This window comes from Lissotriton helveticus, chromosome 10 (genome assembly GCF_964261635.1).
Source record: "Lissotriton helveticus chromosome 10, aLisHel1.1, whole genome shotgun sequence".
NCBI classification, from domain to species: Eukaryota; Metazoa; Chordata; class Amphibia; order Caudata; family Salamandridae; genus Lissotriton; species Lissotriton helveticus.
Window position 1 is genome coordinate 973,537,283 of NC_136071.1, and position 17,305 is coordinate 973,554,587.

At 46.8% G+C, this 17,305-nt stretch overlaps 1 protein-coding gene across 2 annotated transcripts in view; it reads left to right on the forward strand.

The window, feature by feature from the left end:
• The window catches only part of ANKIB1 (ankyrin repeat and IBR domain containing 1), a 580,820-nt gene that overhangs the window by 211,269 nt on the left and 352,246 nt on the right, over positions 1–17,305 (forward strand). For both annotated transcript variants that reach the window (XM_078663642.1, XM_078663643.1), the window contains exon 7: positions 11,995–12,083. In XM_078663642.1, the coding sequence (XP_078519768.1) occupies positions 11,995–12,083 (89 nt within the window). The remainder of the gene's footprint in view (positions 1–11,994; positions 12,084–17,305) is intronic.

Sequence of the window (17,305 nt, forward strand, 5' to 3'; positions counted from 1 at the left end):
TCAACGTGAGTGGTTGCAGCCATCCGCGACCGCCCATATAGAGAAAACTCGCCAGGAGGTGGTTTGGAGTAAGTTTTTCCTCGCTCGCCAATTTAAAGTTGCGAGCAAGGGAAAAACTCCGCAACGCGGAGCGCAAAATAGGAAAAACTCTGCAAGCGTAACAAAATTTCACACCTTCTCTTTACAGCAAATTGGATTTCTCAATCTGGTCATGTAGCCTTTCGGGTTAGATGCTGTTCCCTTCTTTAATACAAAATGTCTGCTGTTGTGGAAGGAATTGATGATTACCATAGCATTTAAAGTGGGAAATTACCTAATTAATCAGTCTGTTTAATTGGCTGATAGTTTTATTCAATTCGCTGAAATGTCTTTGCTTCATTGATTTTTGACCTTAAGACATAATGTTTCTTTTGTGTTTATCAAAGCAAATTTACCACCCAGGCGTTTTAGCAAATAAACAACATTGATAGGGTGTCATCTACGGACCCTAACTCATGGATTTTGACTCTGCTGAATTCTGCAGTGTTACATAAAAACTCCACGAGATTCTGTGATAAGTGCCGGACGGACTCACTGTGATCCGGGTATTTCCCCGGTTTAAGCAAAGTGATTTTTGCTTCCCTCATAGAAGGGAGAACACCCCATTCTGTTTCACTTCCAAGAAGATATATTTCAGTATAGGTAGCAGCACACCAATGTACTTTTTATAACAATCAGCAGGTAGGCTGTCTGGCCTGGAGGTTTTTCCAGATTGGTATTGCATAATTGCCTCTCTTATTTCGTCTTCCTCACTATAAGCTGCCAGAAACTCCCTATGAGCATCGCTCAGCCATCCCAACGTCACTGCATCTAAATACTTATCTTAGTCCACCTTCCGCCCGCTCCGAGATGTGTATACTTTTTCATAGAATGAGGCGAAGAACTGTTGAATATCTGTGGTGTCCCTGACAGTCGAGCCATCCCCATCAATCAAGTATATCATTAGTGACGCGTGGCCTACGCGTCATTGCTGCTAGTGTGTGGCGCGGTCTTTTCAGCTCCCTGTACGCCTTTGCATATTTTCTGGGATGTAGGCAATCTCTTTCAGCTGTCTCCTGAAAATCTGACAGAGCCACTCTGATCCACCTAGTCACATCGGGGACATCTGAAGAGCCCAACTGAGCCGCCAAGATTTTATCATCCCTTCTAACGTGCACAGTTGCTTATGAATGGAACGCAAAACACCTTCACTCTTGGCTATACAAACTCCACGCATAGTGACCTTAAAGGCTTCCCATATCCGGGACCGAGTCTTTCATTCCATCAAAAAACCTATGACCTCCTGCCCCGGTTCCACACAGAATTGATCATCGAGCAGGACTGTAGAGGAGAGTCTCCATGTGACAAAGGGCAGGAGTGTCTGGGGACAGAGCACCATCAGGTCCTGGGGGTGGTCCGAATAAGTGCGTGCCAGGTGCCTGACCCTGTTCAGCCACGCAACCAGTCCTCTAGATATGAGCAAGGAGTCCAGTGTAGACCAACTGTTGTGTACGCTAGAATAAAAAATGCCCACCCGCACTGTGGGGTGCAGCATCCTCCAGGCATCTAATTGTGCATTATGTCGCGAATATGTCGGGCAGCAAAGGTGTAGTATACTGGGTGTGCATGGGATCTATTTAGGGGGCGCATTCAGTGCCTCGTTAAAGTCTCCTCCCCAGAGTATATGAGTGGATCCAATTTCAACAATCTTCCACCACAACCTATTTAAGAAGTTAGTGTCATCTGTGTTAGGCCCATAACAATTAACTATGTTGACTGTTGTGAGGGCTAATCTGCCCAATAGCAATGTGAATCGGCCCTGATGTCTTTAAGTGATCCCTGGAGGGTCTATGGAGTGCCTTTGCGAATAAGGGTAACAGAGCCCCTCGAATAGGAAGAGTAAGTGGAGAACTGTTGCCATGAGCCCATCGAGCTCCGGAAGAAGAACACGAGGAGTCGACAAGGTGGGACTCCTGCAAAAGATCACTGTGGATGTCGTGCCTATCTAGATAGGCAAGTGTGTGTCTACGTTTGCGGGGGTCCCCAAGTCCTATAATATTCCATGTTAGGCAGTTCTATGTCATCTGTGCCATTGCACACCACGTCAGGTCAATGTCTGTCATCGTGTATGAGAGTGTAATGGACAAGCACCCCAATTCAGATTTCTAAACCAATGCACACACGAGCCAGCAAACATGTCAAATTTGTTCTAAGAAGATAGGCACAACAATTCAAACATCCCATATCCAGTCCATCCCACACTGAGGTATGCCGGATTCTTTGAAAGCACAGACTAGTGCATTCTTTTTTGTTTTAGGTGTTTTTATTAGCCTCAAATGATAATTGCTAGAGGATGGAAAGAGGTTTGAGTCTCTGCCTTTCAACAATAAGTGCAGGATGGTAAAATGAGTTGTGTGATGTAATGCTTATAAAAGAGATTGCAGTCCAAATCAATAGTGGGAGGACAATAATCTTGGACCATTGTCAGTCTGTGTTCTTCTCTTTGGCAGAGGCATTAGAGGCATTACATGACCATCATGGCAGTGGGCACTGCAGTTATTCCTCTCAATGTGTGTAAGGCTTGCAATAGGAAAGATGGATATTTATGCTACAAGTGATCCAGACAAGAGTAATGGCTCATACTTGCAGGGAGAGGGGTGGTACTTGGGGAGTTTGGATTACATGGAAAGAAGACGGAAAGTTTGGAATTGCAGAACAAGTCAAGTGACCTGATTAAATCAGTAATTTAATCATGGCAGTTCATTTCTCTGTATACTTAAATGAAAGATTTTGACAAAAAAACTGTAAAGCAGAAAGACTGAGGAGCAAACATTATAGACCAGCATAAAATATTGTTGTTTTGAGTCTTAAAACATGTTCAAATTAAACGGAGATCTTTTGTTTAAAGGTACTCAGATTCTATTTGGAAAACTTGGTTAAAATTAGGACATTAGTAGTTGTAGGGCTACTTACAAACTCGCCCAACTAACTGCTAAGAGGAACTGGGATGAGGACCGCTGGAGGGGGTTGCTTCAGGCCTGCGAGGGCCGGAACTTGACTCAATTCTGGCACCTGCTCAAATGGGGTAATCGCTCGCAGGACTTGGTTCCTACAAATCATGTGGAGCCACAGGCCTGGGTTTCGTATTTCGAAAACCAGTTTAAACTGAAGAGTAGGTCCACAACTGAGACACAGACCCCTACGAGTGAGGAATACCTGGTATTTGTACCAAGTGAGGTGAAGGCAGTCCCAAAGGGCATTCCGAGCGGCAAAGCACCTGGGCCAGATTGTATCCCTGCAGATCTATTTAAACATGAGCAAGATCTATGGGTCCCATATTTGACCATGTTAGCCAATCCCCTTGCTAGTGGAGCATTAGTTCCCGATTCTTGGCTAGGGGCAGAGATATTGCCTATCTACAAGAAGGGCGATCGCTCTGCCCCGGCCAACTATCGTCCAATTAGTCTTATAGAAGCGGTACAAAAAATTGTGGCCCGCCTTCTTTTGGGTCGCATACAGGGTTGGATGGCCGATTTCGATGTACTAACACCCCTTCAGGCGGAGTTCCGGTCACGCATTGGTACCCTAGACCAAGCATTTAGGGTTATGCTCCTATATTGGAAGGAGGTTCTCTTGGGGGGGTGGCATGCTTTTTGCGGCCTTCGTGGACCTAAGGTCCGCATTCGATCTTGTCCCGAGGATCAAGCTGTGGGAAGTATTATTGGGGATGGGTATGCCTAAAGACTTGGTAGTTCTCCTCATCAACATGCACGAACACACGCATGCTAGAGTTCGATGGGGCAAGCCTGGGGAGGTGACCGAAAGGTTTGAGGTCTCTAAAGCGGTTAGACAAGGGTGTGTGTTAGCACCTACCCTGTTTTCCCTGTTTATCAACGGGGTTATGAACTATTTTTCTAACCACCCGACTGATGCACCCTCCCTTGCTGGCAAGAAAGTACCACTGCTCATGTTCGCGGACAACACGCTCTTAATTTCTAAAACGAGACAGGGGTTACAGCTTGCACTGTCTCGCTTTGAGCTTTTCTGCCGTGAACATGAGCTGGAAGTCAACGTAGGGAAGACCAAATTTATGGTCCTCCGTGGTCCAAGACCAGTCAAAGCTAGGGTTAAAATGGATGAGGTCATCCTAGACCAGACAGCTGTCTTCACGTACTTGGGAGTCACTTTTAGTGAAAATCTAAGTTGGAAACCGCAGTTAGACCTCCTCACTCTTAAGCATGGCCAACTTGGTGGTGCTTTGCTGAAGGAGCAGAGAAACTCCCTAACCAAACCTCTGGCTCCCTTGATAAAAATGTATGGTTCTAAAATATTACCGCCATTATGTATGGAGCAGAACTGTGGGGGTTTAGCGACATATCTCAACTTAAGCGGTACAAAAGGGGGTGGTGATGGACGGAGCATCTGAACCAATCAAACACTCACACCCAGTCAAAAGATCTGGGTTTGATCCATCACCGTTCGTTAGCCCACTCTGCCACCCCAGTTCAGACATGGCTATATGCAAATCAGTCTGACACTGTGCCTCATGGGAACAGTCCAGCCCGAACTGCCAAGCCATGCCTTCCCTGGACCGGAAACAAGCTTCCGAGGACCGGTTTCTGGCATTCCAGCCGTCTTCAGCCCGGCTTGCTTGAATCCAGTGGCAAAGTGAGCAAGGGACTCACGTCTGAGCATAACCTGCCACACTTATGGCGGCCAAAGCGGTACAAAAGGGGTTGGTGATGGACGGAGCATCTGAACCAATCAAACACTCACACCCAGTCAAAAGATCTGGGTTTGATCCATCACCGTTCTTTAGCCCACTCTGCCACCCCAGTTCAGACATGGCTATATGCAAATCAGTCTGACCCTGTGCCTCATGGGAACAGTCCAGCCCGAACGGCCAAGCCATGCCTTTCCTGGCCCGGAAACAAGCTTCCAAGGACCGGTTTCTGGCATTCCAGCCGTCTTCAGCCCGGCTTGCTTAAATCCAGTGGCAAAGTGAGCAAGGGACTCACGTCTGAGCATACCCTGCCACACTTATGGCGGCCAAAGCGGTACAAAAGGGGGTGGTGATGGACGGAGCATCTGAACCAATCAAACACTCACACCCAGTCAAAAGATCTGGGTTTGATCCATCACAGTTCTTTAGCCCACTCTTCCACCCCAGTTCAGACATGGCTATATGCAAATCAGTCTGACCCTGTGCCTCATGGGAACAGTCCAGCCCAAACTGCCAAGCCATGCCTTCCCTGGACCGGAAACAAGCTTCCGAGGACCAGTTTCTGGCATTCCAGCCGTCTTCAGCCCGGCTTGCTTGAATCAGTGGCAAAGTGAGCAAGGGACTCACGTCTGAGCATACCCTGCCACACTTATGGCGGCCAAAGCGGTACAAAAGGGGGTGGTGATGGACGGAGCATCTGAGCCAATCAAACACTCACACCCAGTCAAAAGATCTGGGTTTGATCCATCACCGTTCTTTAGCCCACTCTGCCACCCCAGTTCAGACATGGCTATATGCAAATCAGTCTGACCCTGTGCCTCATGGGAACAGTCCAGCCCGAACTGCCAAGCCATGCCTTCCCTGGACCGGAAACAAGCTTCCGAGGACCGGTTTCTGGCATTCCAGCCGTCTTCAGCCCGGCTTGCTTGAATCCAGTGGCAAAGTGAGCAAGGGACTCACGTCTGAGCATACCCTGCCACACTTATGGCGGCCAAAGCGGTACAAAAGGGGGTGGTGATGGACGGAGCATCTGAACCAATCAAACACTCACACCCAGTCAAAAGATCTGGGTTTGATCCAACACAGTTCTTTAGCCCACTCTGCCACCCCAGTTCAGACATGGCTATATGCAAATCAGTCTGACCCTGTGCCTCATGGGAACAGTCCAGCCCGAACTGCCAAGCCATGCCTTCCCTGGACCGGAAACAAGCTTCCGAGTACCGGTTTCTGGCATTCCAGCCGTCTTCAGCCCGGCTTGCTTGAATCAGTGGCAAAGTGAGCAAGGGACTCCCGTCTGAGCATACCCTGCCACACTTATGGCGGCCAAAGCGGTACAAAAGGGGGTGGTGATGGACGGAGCATCTGAACCAATCAAACACTCACACCCAGTCAAAAGATCTGGGTTTGATCCATCACCGTTCTTTAGCCCACTCTGCCACCCCAGTTCAGACATGGATATATGCAAATCCGTCTGACCCTGTGCCTCATGGGAACAGTCCAGCCCGAACTGCCAAGCCATGCCTTCCCTGGACCGGAAACAAGCTTCCGAGGACCGGTTTCTGGCATTCCAGCCGTCTTCAGCCCGGCTTGCTTGAATCCAGTGGCAAAGTGAGCAAGGGACTCACGTCTGAGCATACCCTGCCACACTTATGGCGGCCAAAGCGGTACAAAAGGGGGTGGTGATGGACGGAGCATCTGAACCAATCAAACACTCACACCCAGTCAAAAGATCTGGGTTTGATCCATCACCGTTCTTTAGCCCACTCTGCCACCCCAGTTCAGACATGGCTATATGCAAATCAGTCTGACCCTGTGCCTCATGGGAACAGTCCAGCCCGAACTGCCAAGCCATGCCTTCCCTGGACCGGAAACAAGCTTCCGAGGACCGGTTTCTGGCATTCCAGCCATCTTCAGCCCGGCTTGCTTGAATCCAGTGGCAAAGTGAGCAAGGGATTCACGTCTGAGCATACCCTGCCACACTTATGGCGGCCAAAGCGGTACAAAAGGGGGTGGTGATGGACGGAGCATCTGAACCAATCAAACACTCACACCCAGTCAAAAGATCTGGGTTTGATCCATCACCGTTCTTTAGCCCACTCTGCCACCCCAGTTCAGACATGGATATATGCAAATCAGTCTGACCCTGTGCCTCATGGGAACAGTCCAGCCCGAACTGCCAAGCCATGCCTTCCCTGGACCGGAAACAAGCTTCCGAGGACCGGTTTCTGGCATTCCAGCCGTCTTCAGCCCGGCTTGCTTGAATCCAGTGGCAAAGTGAGCAAGGGACTCACGTCTGAGCATACCCTGCCACACTTATAGCGGCCAAAGCGGTACAAAAGGGGGTGGTGATGGACGGAGCATCTGAACCAACCAATCAAACACTCACACCCAGTCAAAAGATCTGGGTTTGATCCATCACCGTTCTTTAGCCCAATCTGCCACCCCAGTTCAGACATGGCTATATGCAAATCAGTCTGACCCTGTGCTTCATGGGAACAGTCCAGCCCGAACTGCCAAGCCATGCCTTCCCTGGACCGGAAACAAGCTTCCGAGGACCGGTTTCTGGCATTCCAGCCATCTTCAGCCCGGCTTGCTTGAATCCAGTGGCAAAGTGAGCAAGGGACTCATGTCTGAGCATACCCTGCCACACTTATGGCGGCCAAAGCGGTACAAAACTGAAACTTACAAACTGAAATACCCCCATCCCAAGACCTATGTAACAAAATTGCTGACTATTTTGAGGAAAAAATTAACGCCATTCAAATAAACTTTCCCCCTCCTCAAGCTATTCAACTCTCATGGGATCTGCCTCAAAATGCACCCCCTGGGTATACTTTAAAAAATTTCTCTCCGGTTACCTTAGACCAAACCAGAGAAGTTATCTTGGTATGCAAATCCGGGTCGCCCTCCGACCCCTGTCCCCCCAAAATTCTCCACCAACTCATCGATGTGGTAAATCCTATAATTAACAACATTGTTAATTCTTCTCTTTGCACGGGCTTCGTCCCTCGCCTGTGGAAACAGGGAATAGTCAAACCCCTGACGAAGAAAGCCAACAAACCCCCGTCAGATCTTACCAACCTTCGGCCAATCTCACTCCTCCCAGCTTTGGGAAAAATTACAGAACAAATGGTATACAGAGAACTCAAACAATATCTTGAAGCTCATAATATACTACATCCGCAACAATCTGGCTTTCGCCCCAACCACTCTACCGAAACCGCACTGATCGAGCTTACTGATTCAATAAAAATGCTTCAAGACCAGAAAAAGAATGTCGTCCTCATCCTTCTAGACCTCACCGCGGCGTTCGACACCATTTCCCATACCATCCTGATTAGTAGACTGGTAGACATAGGGATCTCCGATGTCGCCCTATCTTGGATAAAATCCTTTTTAACCGACAGATCCCAAACTATCGCTCTCGGTCCCTTCCATTCTAAAGAGAAGAGAGTTTCCTCTGGGGTCCCCCAGGGCTCTATCCTAAGCCCTCTCCTCTTCAACATCTACCTCATCCCTCTCATATCCCTTATTGAGTCCTTCGGCATACCTGTAACATCGTATGCCGATGACACTCAACTCATTGTACCCTTGGAGAAAAACTCTACCAAGGCAGAGCTGAACCTCAAAAACTGCCTGAAAGCTGTCTTCCAATGGATGGACTTAAACCACCTTAAATGTAACTCCAGCAAAACAGAGATCCTCCCCATGGGAAAAAATACCACCTTCTGCCCAGCCCTCTGGTGGCCAGAAAACTCTGCTGCCCCTCCCCAGACCGTAGCCACGGCAAGGAACCTCGGCGTCCTGTTTGACACCGATCTATCTTTCGACCATCACGTCAAGACCGTAGCGGGCCGATGTTTCGGAATTATTAAGTCCCTAAAAAAATTCTTTGACTTCCTACCGCTCGACTCTAGGAAAACGATAGCAGTGGCCCTAATAATCTCACGCTTGGATTACTATAATGGTCTCCTTGCTGCAGCCAAAAAGGACACACTCAACAAGCTTCAAAGTGTTCTTCACACCGCAGCCCGACTTGTCCTAAAGCTGCCCAGGAAATCGTCCATCTCCGCTGCTTTAAGATCTCTGCACTGGCTCCCACTTCACAAGAGAATATTCTTCAAGATGCTGCTTGTCGCCTTCCGGGCTTTCAATAGCTCCGGCCCATCATACCTTACCAAACGTTTCCCCCATTACAACCCGGCCAGATCTCTGCGTTCCTCCCATGACAACCTCATCCTCCCTATCAAATTCAATTTAAAGACTAAAGGTGACAAAACCTTACACCACTTGGCCTCTAAAGCCTGGAACCTCATGCCCAAAAATCTGAGATTCCAAACCCATGAAAAACTTTTCAGAAAATCGCTAAAAACCTGGATCTATAGCCTTAAGGATGACTACATCAAAGCCGCCATATAACTTCCTCTCCCTCCAGAAAATGATCTGATCCTCTACCGGGAAATTTAGCGCCAAGATGCTCCTTCCGGAGCGACCGTTGCGCTCTACAAATACCCTCACAAATTCACAAATTCACAAAAGGGGGTGGTGATGGACGGAGCATCTGAACCAATCAAACACTCACACCCAGTCAAAAGATCTGGGTTTGATCCATCACTGTTCTTTAGCCAACTTTGCCACCCCAGTTCAGACATGGCTATATGCAAATCAGTCTGACCCTGTGCCTCATGGGAACAGTCTAGCCCGAACTGCCAAGCCATGCCTTCCCTGGACCGGAAACAAGCTTCAGAGGACCGGTTTCTGGCATTCCAGCCGTCTTCAGCCCGGCTTGATTGAATCCAGTGGCAAAGTGAGCAAGGGACTCAACGTCTGAACATACCCTGCCACACTTATGGCGGCCAAAGCGGTACAAAAGGGGGTGGTGATGGACGGAGCATCTGAACCAATCAAACACTCACACCCAGTCAAAAGATCTGGGTTTGATCCATCACCGTTCTTTAGCCCACTCTGCCACCCCAGTTCAGACATGGCTATATGCAAATCAGTCTGACCCTTTGCCTCATGGGAACAGTCCAGTCCGAACTGCCAAGCCATGCCTTCCCTGGATCGGAAACAAGCTTCCGAGGACCGGTTTCTGGCATTCCAGCCGTCTTCAGCCCGGCTTGCTTGAATCCAATGGCAAAGTGAGCTAGGGACTCACGTCTGAGCATACCCTGCCACACTTATGGCGGCCAAAGCGGTACAAAAGGGGGTGGTGATGGACGGAGCATCTGAACCAATGCCAGAAACCGGTCCTCGGAAGCTTGTTTCCGGTCCAGGGAAGACATGGCTTGGCAGCTCGGGCTGGACTGTTCCCATGAGGCACAGGGTCAGACTGATTTGCATATAGCCATGTCTGAACTGGGGTGGCAGAGTGGGCTAAAGAACGGTGATGGATTAAACCCAGATCTTTTGACTGGGTGTGAGTGTTTGATTGATTCAGATGCTCCGTCCATCACCACCCCCTTTTGTACCGATTTTGGCCACCATAAGTGTGGTAGGGTATGCTCAGACGTGAGTCCCTTGCTCACTTTGCCACTGGATTCAAGCAAGCCGGGCTGAAGACGGCTGGAATGCCAGAAACCGGCCCTAGGAAGCTTGTTTCCGGTCCAGGGAAGACATGGCTTGGCAGTTCGGGCTGGACTGTTCCCATGAGGCACAGGGTCAGACTGATTTGCATATAGCCATGTCTGAACTGGGGTGGCAGAGTGGGCTAAAGAACGGTGATGGATTAAACCCAGATCTTTTGACTGGGTGTGAGTGTTTGATTGATTCAGATGCTCCGTCCATCACCGCCCCCTTTTGTACCGCTTTTGACCGCCATAAGTGTCGCAGGGTATGCTCAGACGTGAGTCCCTTGCTCACTTTGCCACTGGATTCAAGCAAGCCGGGCTGAAGACGGCTGGAATGCCAGAAACCGGTCCTCGGAAGCTTGTTTCCGGTCTAGGGAAGACATGGCTTGGCAGTTCGGGCTGGACTGTTCCCATGAGGCACAGGGTCAGACTGATTTGCATATAGCCATGTCTGAACTGGGGTGGCAGAGTGGGCTAAAGAACGGTGATGGATTAAACCCAGATCTTTTGACTGGGTGTGAGTGTTTGATTGATTCAGATGCTCCGTCCATCACCACCCCCTTTTATATCTCAACTTAAGGTCGCACAGAACAAATTTCTCAGATCGGCAATATGGTTACCCCAATCAACACCCCGTATTCCCTTATTATATGACCTAGGATGTAACCCCGTTGAAGATGTGATTCGGTATAGACCACTGGTGTTTTGGCGGCGCCTGTGGACGACACCGGAACTGTCCATGTACGCTGAGGCCCTTTTGGAAGTAAAAGGGCTTCGGGTGCATCCAGGATTCCCTGGTTATCAGGTCTATAGGCTTGCCTGATGGATATGGGGTTGGGGTCCTTGTGGGTTGATCCAGTTACTGCCGTCTTCCCCTCTAAGAAGCTTCTTAAGGACATTTATTGGAGTAGGATCATTGAAAAGAGGGTGGCATCTGCTAAGGGAAGTTGTATGACTGCTTTATTCCTTGCTATCAAGGACGCTCCCCATTATGAGGAATATTGGGACATTATTACAAAATTGTTAGATCGCAAACTTTATCATCAGCTAAGAGTAGGTTCCCTCCCGCTTAGAGGGTTAACTTGCTCTTGGAATACTGTTAGTACTGACAAATGTCCCTTTTGTGTGGAGGTGGTGGAAACAGTTGACCACTTCCTCTTTTGCTGTCCAATGTACACACAACCCAGACGAGCATGGCTGAGGCCTGTATGTCGCTCGTTGGGCACCAGATCCGCACAGGCCACTAGAAGAATTTTGCAATCTGACACCTCAAAACTTATTGTTAAATGCGTATCTAGATTTGTCAGTTGGGCGTGGTCAATTCGGAATCGGAATATGGGATCTTAATATATTGTGTACACTATGAAGTTGGCGGGTTAGCATGATTGTCTACGCCATATGAATTTGGTTTTTAATCTTTTTTATGTCTTACTGATTGCTTCAGTCGTGAGTCTTTGTATATACATTTAATAACTTTTTATTCTTGTTTTTAGTATGTTTGTATTTATGGATTTTATCAGGATATTTTACTAGGGTTTGTGCTGTATTTGTATAGTATGTCTTTTATGATGCAAATCGAAATAAAGACCTTTTTGACTGACTGACTGGTTAAAATTAAAGTTACTCATAAATGTTATATGTGGCCACATTACTTCTCAAACTAATGGAAGTTTTTACTTACAGTGTGGCATTTGTATTTGCAATATTTCTGTGTTCGAAGAACCTGTTGAAATTCCGTGTGGACATGAATTCTGCAGAGCATGCTGGGAGGCGTGAGTACATTCTATGCAATTCTTCAAAAATTATCTAAACTCTTTGTTCCATTTACCTCTACATTGTTAACAAGCCATGAGATCCACCAAGTACATTTTGATGTGCCCAGCTCTTATGTGCAAATTTGCAGAAGAGGAAAATTACAACCAATAAAACAAAAATAATGTTTAATGAATGTAAGCTTTTTTGTTTTTTGGAATATACGGTTAAACATATGCTAATCTCATCTGGCCAATTGGCTGGTGTTTTACTGCTGCAAATCTTTAGGTTGCCTCTTTGTATCTGGTGGTGCCATCCTCCGAGGAAAATTATTTACAATTTGTTGTTGACCTGTGAATCTAACCTCCAAAGATTCATCCTATCTTGAGATGTAGTAATCAAAACCTGATCTGTTTTTAGAGGCAGACACAAATGAATGTACATTCTGGTAAGAAAAACTCTTTCTTAAAATTTAAGCGATGATAATGCATAATTTTACTTGTAGAGTGGTTGATTTATTTATTTATTTATTTGAGGAGTTGTATATAGCGCGAACTTGACCCGTATGGGTATCGGAGCGCTGTACAAAAGCAGACATGTTAAACAATCATAGATGCACATAGTAAATCATGTACATGTAATAAACAGGTAAAGTGTACAATAATGCTAGCTGAACTGGTCCCCTTCAGATATGAAAGCTGATATGTTAAAAATCATTGTAATCAAACAGCTGTGGCTATGTGATTACACAGTGCTTCACCAACATTATAGACCCTATGAGTCAATAATAAATTAACCCTGCCTTGTCTCCGCATCTAGAATGAAATATAAACAATTATTTTATCAAACCATTAGAATTAGTACTGTGAAATGTGTCACAAGTTGATAACTAACGGGGGCATAACCAGGGTTGGATTGGAGTTAAAAATCAGCCCGGGCACGCTAAAAATAAGTGGCCCACATTTGCATATTGCCTTTCTGCAAAACACTGATTCTGCTAAATTTTATTAAAAAACGGGAGGTTAAAAAAAAATTCATGGATTAGTTTACACTGGTGAAACACACCTGAAAACATGAGGTCACTATTCCTTAGGCCCCCTGCCCCCGCTCAATATGTATATATTATTGGCCCGGTCTAGCGAGAGAAAGGGAGAAAGGGAGTGACACCTCTGGTGTTGAAAAAAGGGAGGTAATGGACACCCATCTGCCTCCAGAAAGGCCACTCAGGCACCCACTGGGCCGCTGGCGACATCGAACAATGCAGAAACCACACAAATCTGCCCCTCGGGCTGTGCAAAAAAGCAGCCCACAGCTGGTACTGACACCGGCCCCTCTGCATTGCCCGAGTGCCCCCGTTACCAGTCCGACGCTGGGCATAACCAACTACCAAAGATGATGGACGTCTCCTTCTAGAGCTCCGACTGGGCACTCGAACATCCTGTAGAATAAGCTGTAAAAGGAATTCTAGCTGACCCTTCCAGCGCCTTTGCTGAGTGTATCGGCCATTTAAATGCCATGCTGACTTACCCTGCATCGTGGTGAGTGCAGAGGCCTGCTTCCCCGAGGCAGCGCATCCGCCCAGAGACCTGACCTGCCGATAGTGAAAGACTGGCCTGACCCCTGAGCGTTAATGGGATATACTCGTGGTCCTTCGCAACACCTTCCCCTTCACCTGAATCACTGCTGGGGCTGGAGGTGCAGTGATTGGCATGATCCTTACGCCTATCGGAGCTGGAGGCGGCAGTGAAGTCTGTACCCTGGCGGCGAGATCCCTGCGTGTCTGCACATAAAGCATTCTGGCGAGACTGCTGTCAGCGCCTCTACCGTGCTGGCCCCTACAGCACCTACACTCAGTGGTCGAAGTGGGGGAAACAACATTAGGGAACTGTGGACGGAGAACCAGAGGGTGGGATTAACCTGAGGATTTGACCTGTGGGTAGAGTCAATGGCGTGGCCAGAACGCACAAAACGTCCCAATATTTAGTATTTGTTTGCCATTTCACTGACCAGTTACAGCTTATTGTGTTAGTTAATTCAACCAATGGATACAAATGAATATTTAAGGTCTATTTTGAGTTATTGATGTTAAAATACATTCACAAATGTCCCAAATACGCTTAAAAGTGGAAGCACAAGCCATTTGTCTCCGAGCCATGGAGTTTCTGTCTTCAGAACTTCCTCCACCATTTTTCCACAAGAGCAGTTTAAACATGAATGGCAAGATATTCTAGTTTGCAAATGTTTTCTATATAATTATGGCGCTGCAATATTTGCCACATATTACACCATCTGCTGCATAATCTGACAATTTTAACTAATAAATTGTAGCTCACACAGATCAAAAGTTGCTAAAAAATGTGACTTGTGTTGCTACGAAGTGGACGGCCCTTTGCAAAGGTTGACTGATCATCTTTCTCACTGCTGCATTTGTATGTTACATTGGTACTAATGAGGCAAAATCTTCCTAAAGACTGTTAGTATGTGTAAAAATTATACGCCATTACGCTGCAGCATTTTTTTTGCTGCATAGTTTAGTCAACACTGCAGCATAATTTTGTCCTCCTTTATTGCTTAATTCCAGTGGCTTCAAAGCAGACAGCACAAGCACAAAATAATATTGAGGATCATACACCTGACCAACTTCATGGGTGACAGGATAGAGACTTGAATGGCACCTCCTCCACTGGAAATATTATGAGAAACTATGATAAGAAGTCCTTAAGAATAGCATATTGGAACATCGCAGGGGCTCGCTCCAAAATTTTAAATCTGGACTTTATAAACTTTATGAATACCAATGGCATCATTTGTTGGCAAGAAACGATCTGATTTAACTATGAATGGATTTCAGGGACTCTTTCAACCCGCTTTGAGATCTAAAGCAGGCAGAGCGAGCGGGGGCCTGGCCACTTTGTTATCAGTTAAGCTCACTAACATTAGCATTACAAAATCTTGGTCCTCACTGCATTTCTTGGTCTCTCTCGTATTGTTCCCTGATGACTATGATAACTTGTTAATTAATTTTTCTCATAATGTTTTTAAACAGCCGTCTGGGTAAACCATTGAGCACTTTAATATCTTTTTAACTGATTTCTTTCAAAAAGCTAAACACACTTTTAATCTCATTTGGGCTGGTGATTTTAATATTACACTTTGCTGGTTTTCAGATTCTAGGGTCTGTGGAGATCCACACTTCTCTCACTCCGCTTATGGCGATGCTTTAAATGACCTGGTTCTCAAATATAATTTGGTTTTACTGAGTAATGTATGTGGCTCAGAGAATGCTAGTGTCCCCACTTTCATAAAAAATTCATTAGGGAGCACTATAGATTTCCTTCTCTTGTCAAATGAATTGTGTCCTTATCTCTTTGATTTTACAACAGTTAGTAGCTTTGTGAGTGATCACAAACCACTTTCCATTAAGCTATCCTCCCCTGTAATCCTTATTAAAACAAGACGTCTTGATAATTTGAAGGTCTCTAAGAATAAAGGCCTCAAATTGAAATGGGAGAAGATCTACCCAGTCGCCTTCATCCATCTCATTGTAGAAAAGGCAAGGGCTTCTATCATGACCTGTTTATCTGTAGAGATGGGTGAGGTTTTGATTTATTGAATACAAGCATTACAGTACATAATTAGACAGAGCACTATCCACTACTCAGTTGTGACAAAATAGGGTGCACATCCCCTAGGAAACCAAGTCGAGTGTTACACCTTCGTGCAGCGCCTTTGGTGCAGCGCCGCATGCATTATTCAGACATCCAATCAATTAGTACTGTCACTATATATCCTTTCACAGTTAAATTTAAGGAAAACAAAAGGGAACAAAACCCCAACAACCACCCCCCTCCCCCCTCCAGGCTCATGTAATACATAGATGCCTGACATTACATTTATCTGATTTAACATCATCCCTCTGGGTGCAGCTGCTGCATGTACCAAATAAGAACATTCCTGGCCAATAAAGTGTACTTTGCCCATCTGAAGCGCTAGAAAAGTAATCTAAGTATCTCCCTTGAGGCAACCGCTCCAAAGGCGCAGGGCTCTATTCTCCCGAGACCACTGCCACAGCAATGTGAAAAGCGCAAGTGGGCAGAAACCTTTTATACGAACTGACCACGCCACCAGAGAGCAAAATCAAACGAGCCAGTTAACCCGCTCGTCCCACCCCAGAATGCGCTACCAACCACCGAGTGCAGACCACAAACCACTAAAGGATCCCCCATTGAAGACAACACACACACACACAGAAGCAACCCAGCCTCTTAGTCTCTCCCCTGGCCCCGCACCACCCAGGAGCACCCGTGCCTAGAAGTACCCGCCCCTACATGCTGCCCCTCCCTTATCAGTCCCCAAGGGGATCATCAGACTCACCCGGGGGTCCAGCCACAACCCTCTATAATCCGCCCACCTCTTCCATATTTTATAATGCTTCCGTGGGCAGCCACGGGTGACGTAAATGGGAGACTGACTTGGGCACTCTTGAAGATGAAGAATGGGCCGATGCGCTGCATGGGCCTAGAGAAATAGCAATCAAGTCTAGATTCAGACTGATATAGCTTAGACTTCTGCATCGCTCCTACTACGCCCGCACACTACTATACAAATGGGGCAAAGTACAGTCAGCCCACTGCATAAGAGGATGCCAAACAGAGGGATCATTCTTCCATGTAATATGGGAATGCCCAGTAGTCTTTCGTTTTTGGCAATGAGTGGTGGCGACAATGTCCAGGGTCACAGGAGTAGAGATACCTCTGGATGCCAAGGGTCTCCTACTGATGATCATCAGTCCCCAAGGGGATCATCAGACTCACCCGGGGGGGTCCAGCCACAACCCTCTATAATCCGCCCACCTCTTCCATATTTTATAATGCTTCAGTGGGCAGCCACGGGCGACGTAAATGGGTTATTCTAACACCATGTTAAAATCGAGACCATTCCTCCAGGCAGAAATGTCTGTAATATTATTTTTGATAATCTTACATCCTCTATCCCCCTTCGGGCGAGATCATCACTCCTCCGCTTACTAATGTGTTCAGATCGTTGGTGCATGGGCATATTCTAGAATCATGGAAGTCTGCTATCGTGGTCCCAATGTTTAAAAAAGAGAATCGGGCTCAGACGTTTTGTTATCAGCCGATTTCCCTGATAGATTCAAGCGGCAAGATCTTATGCTGTATTTTATTGCCCCACCGCGAAGACTGGGCCATTACAAATAACATTCTGTCAGAGGTGCCATTCG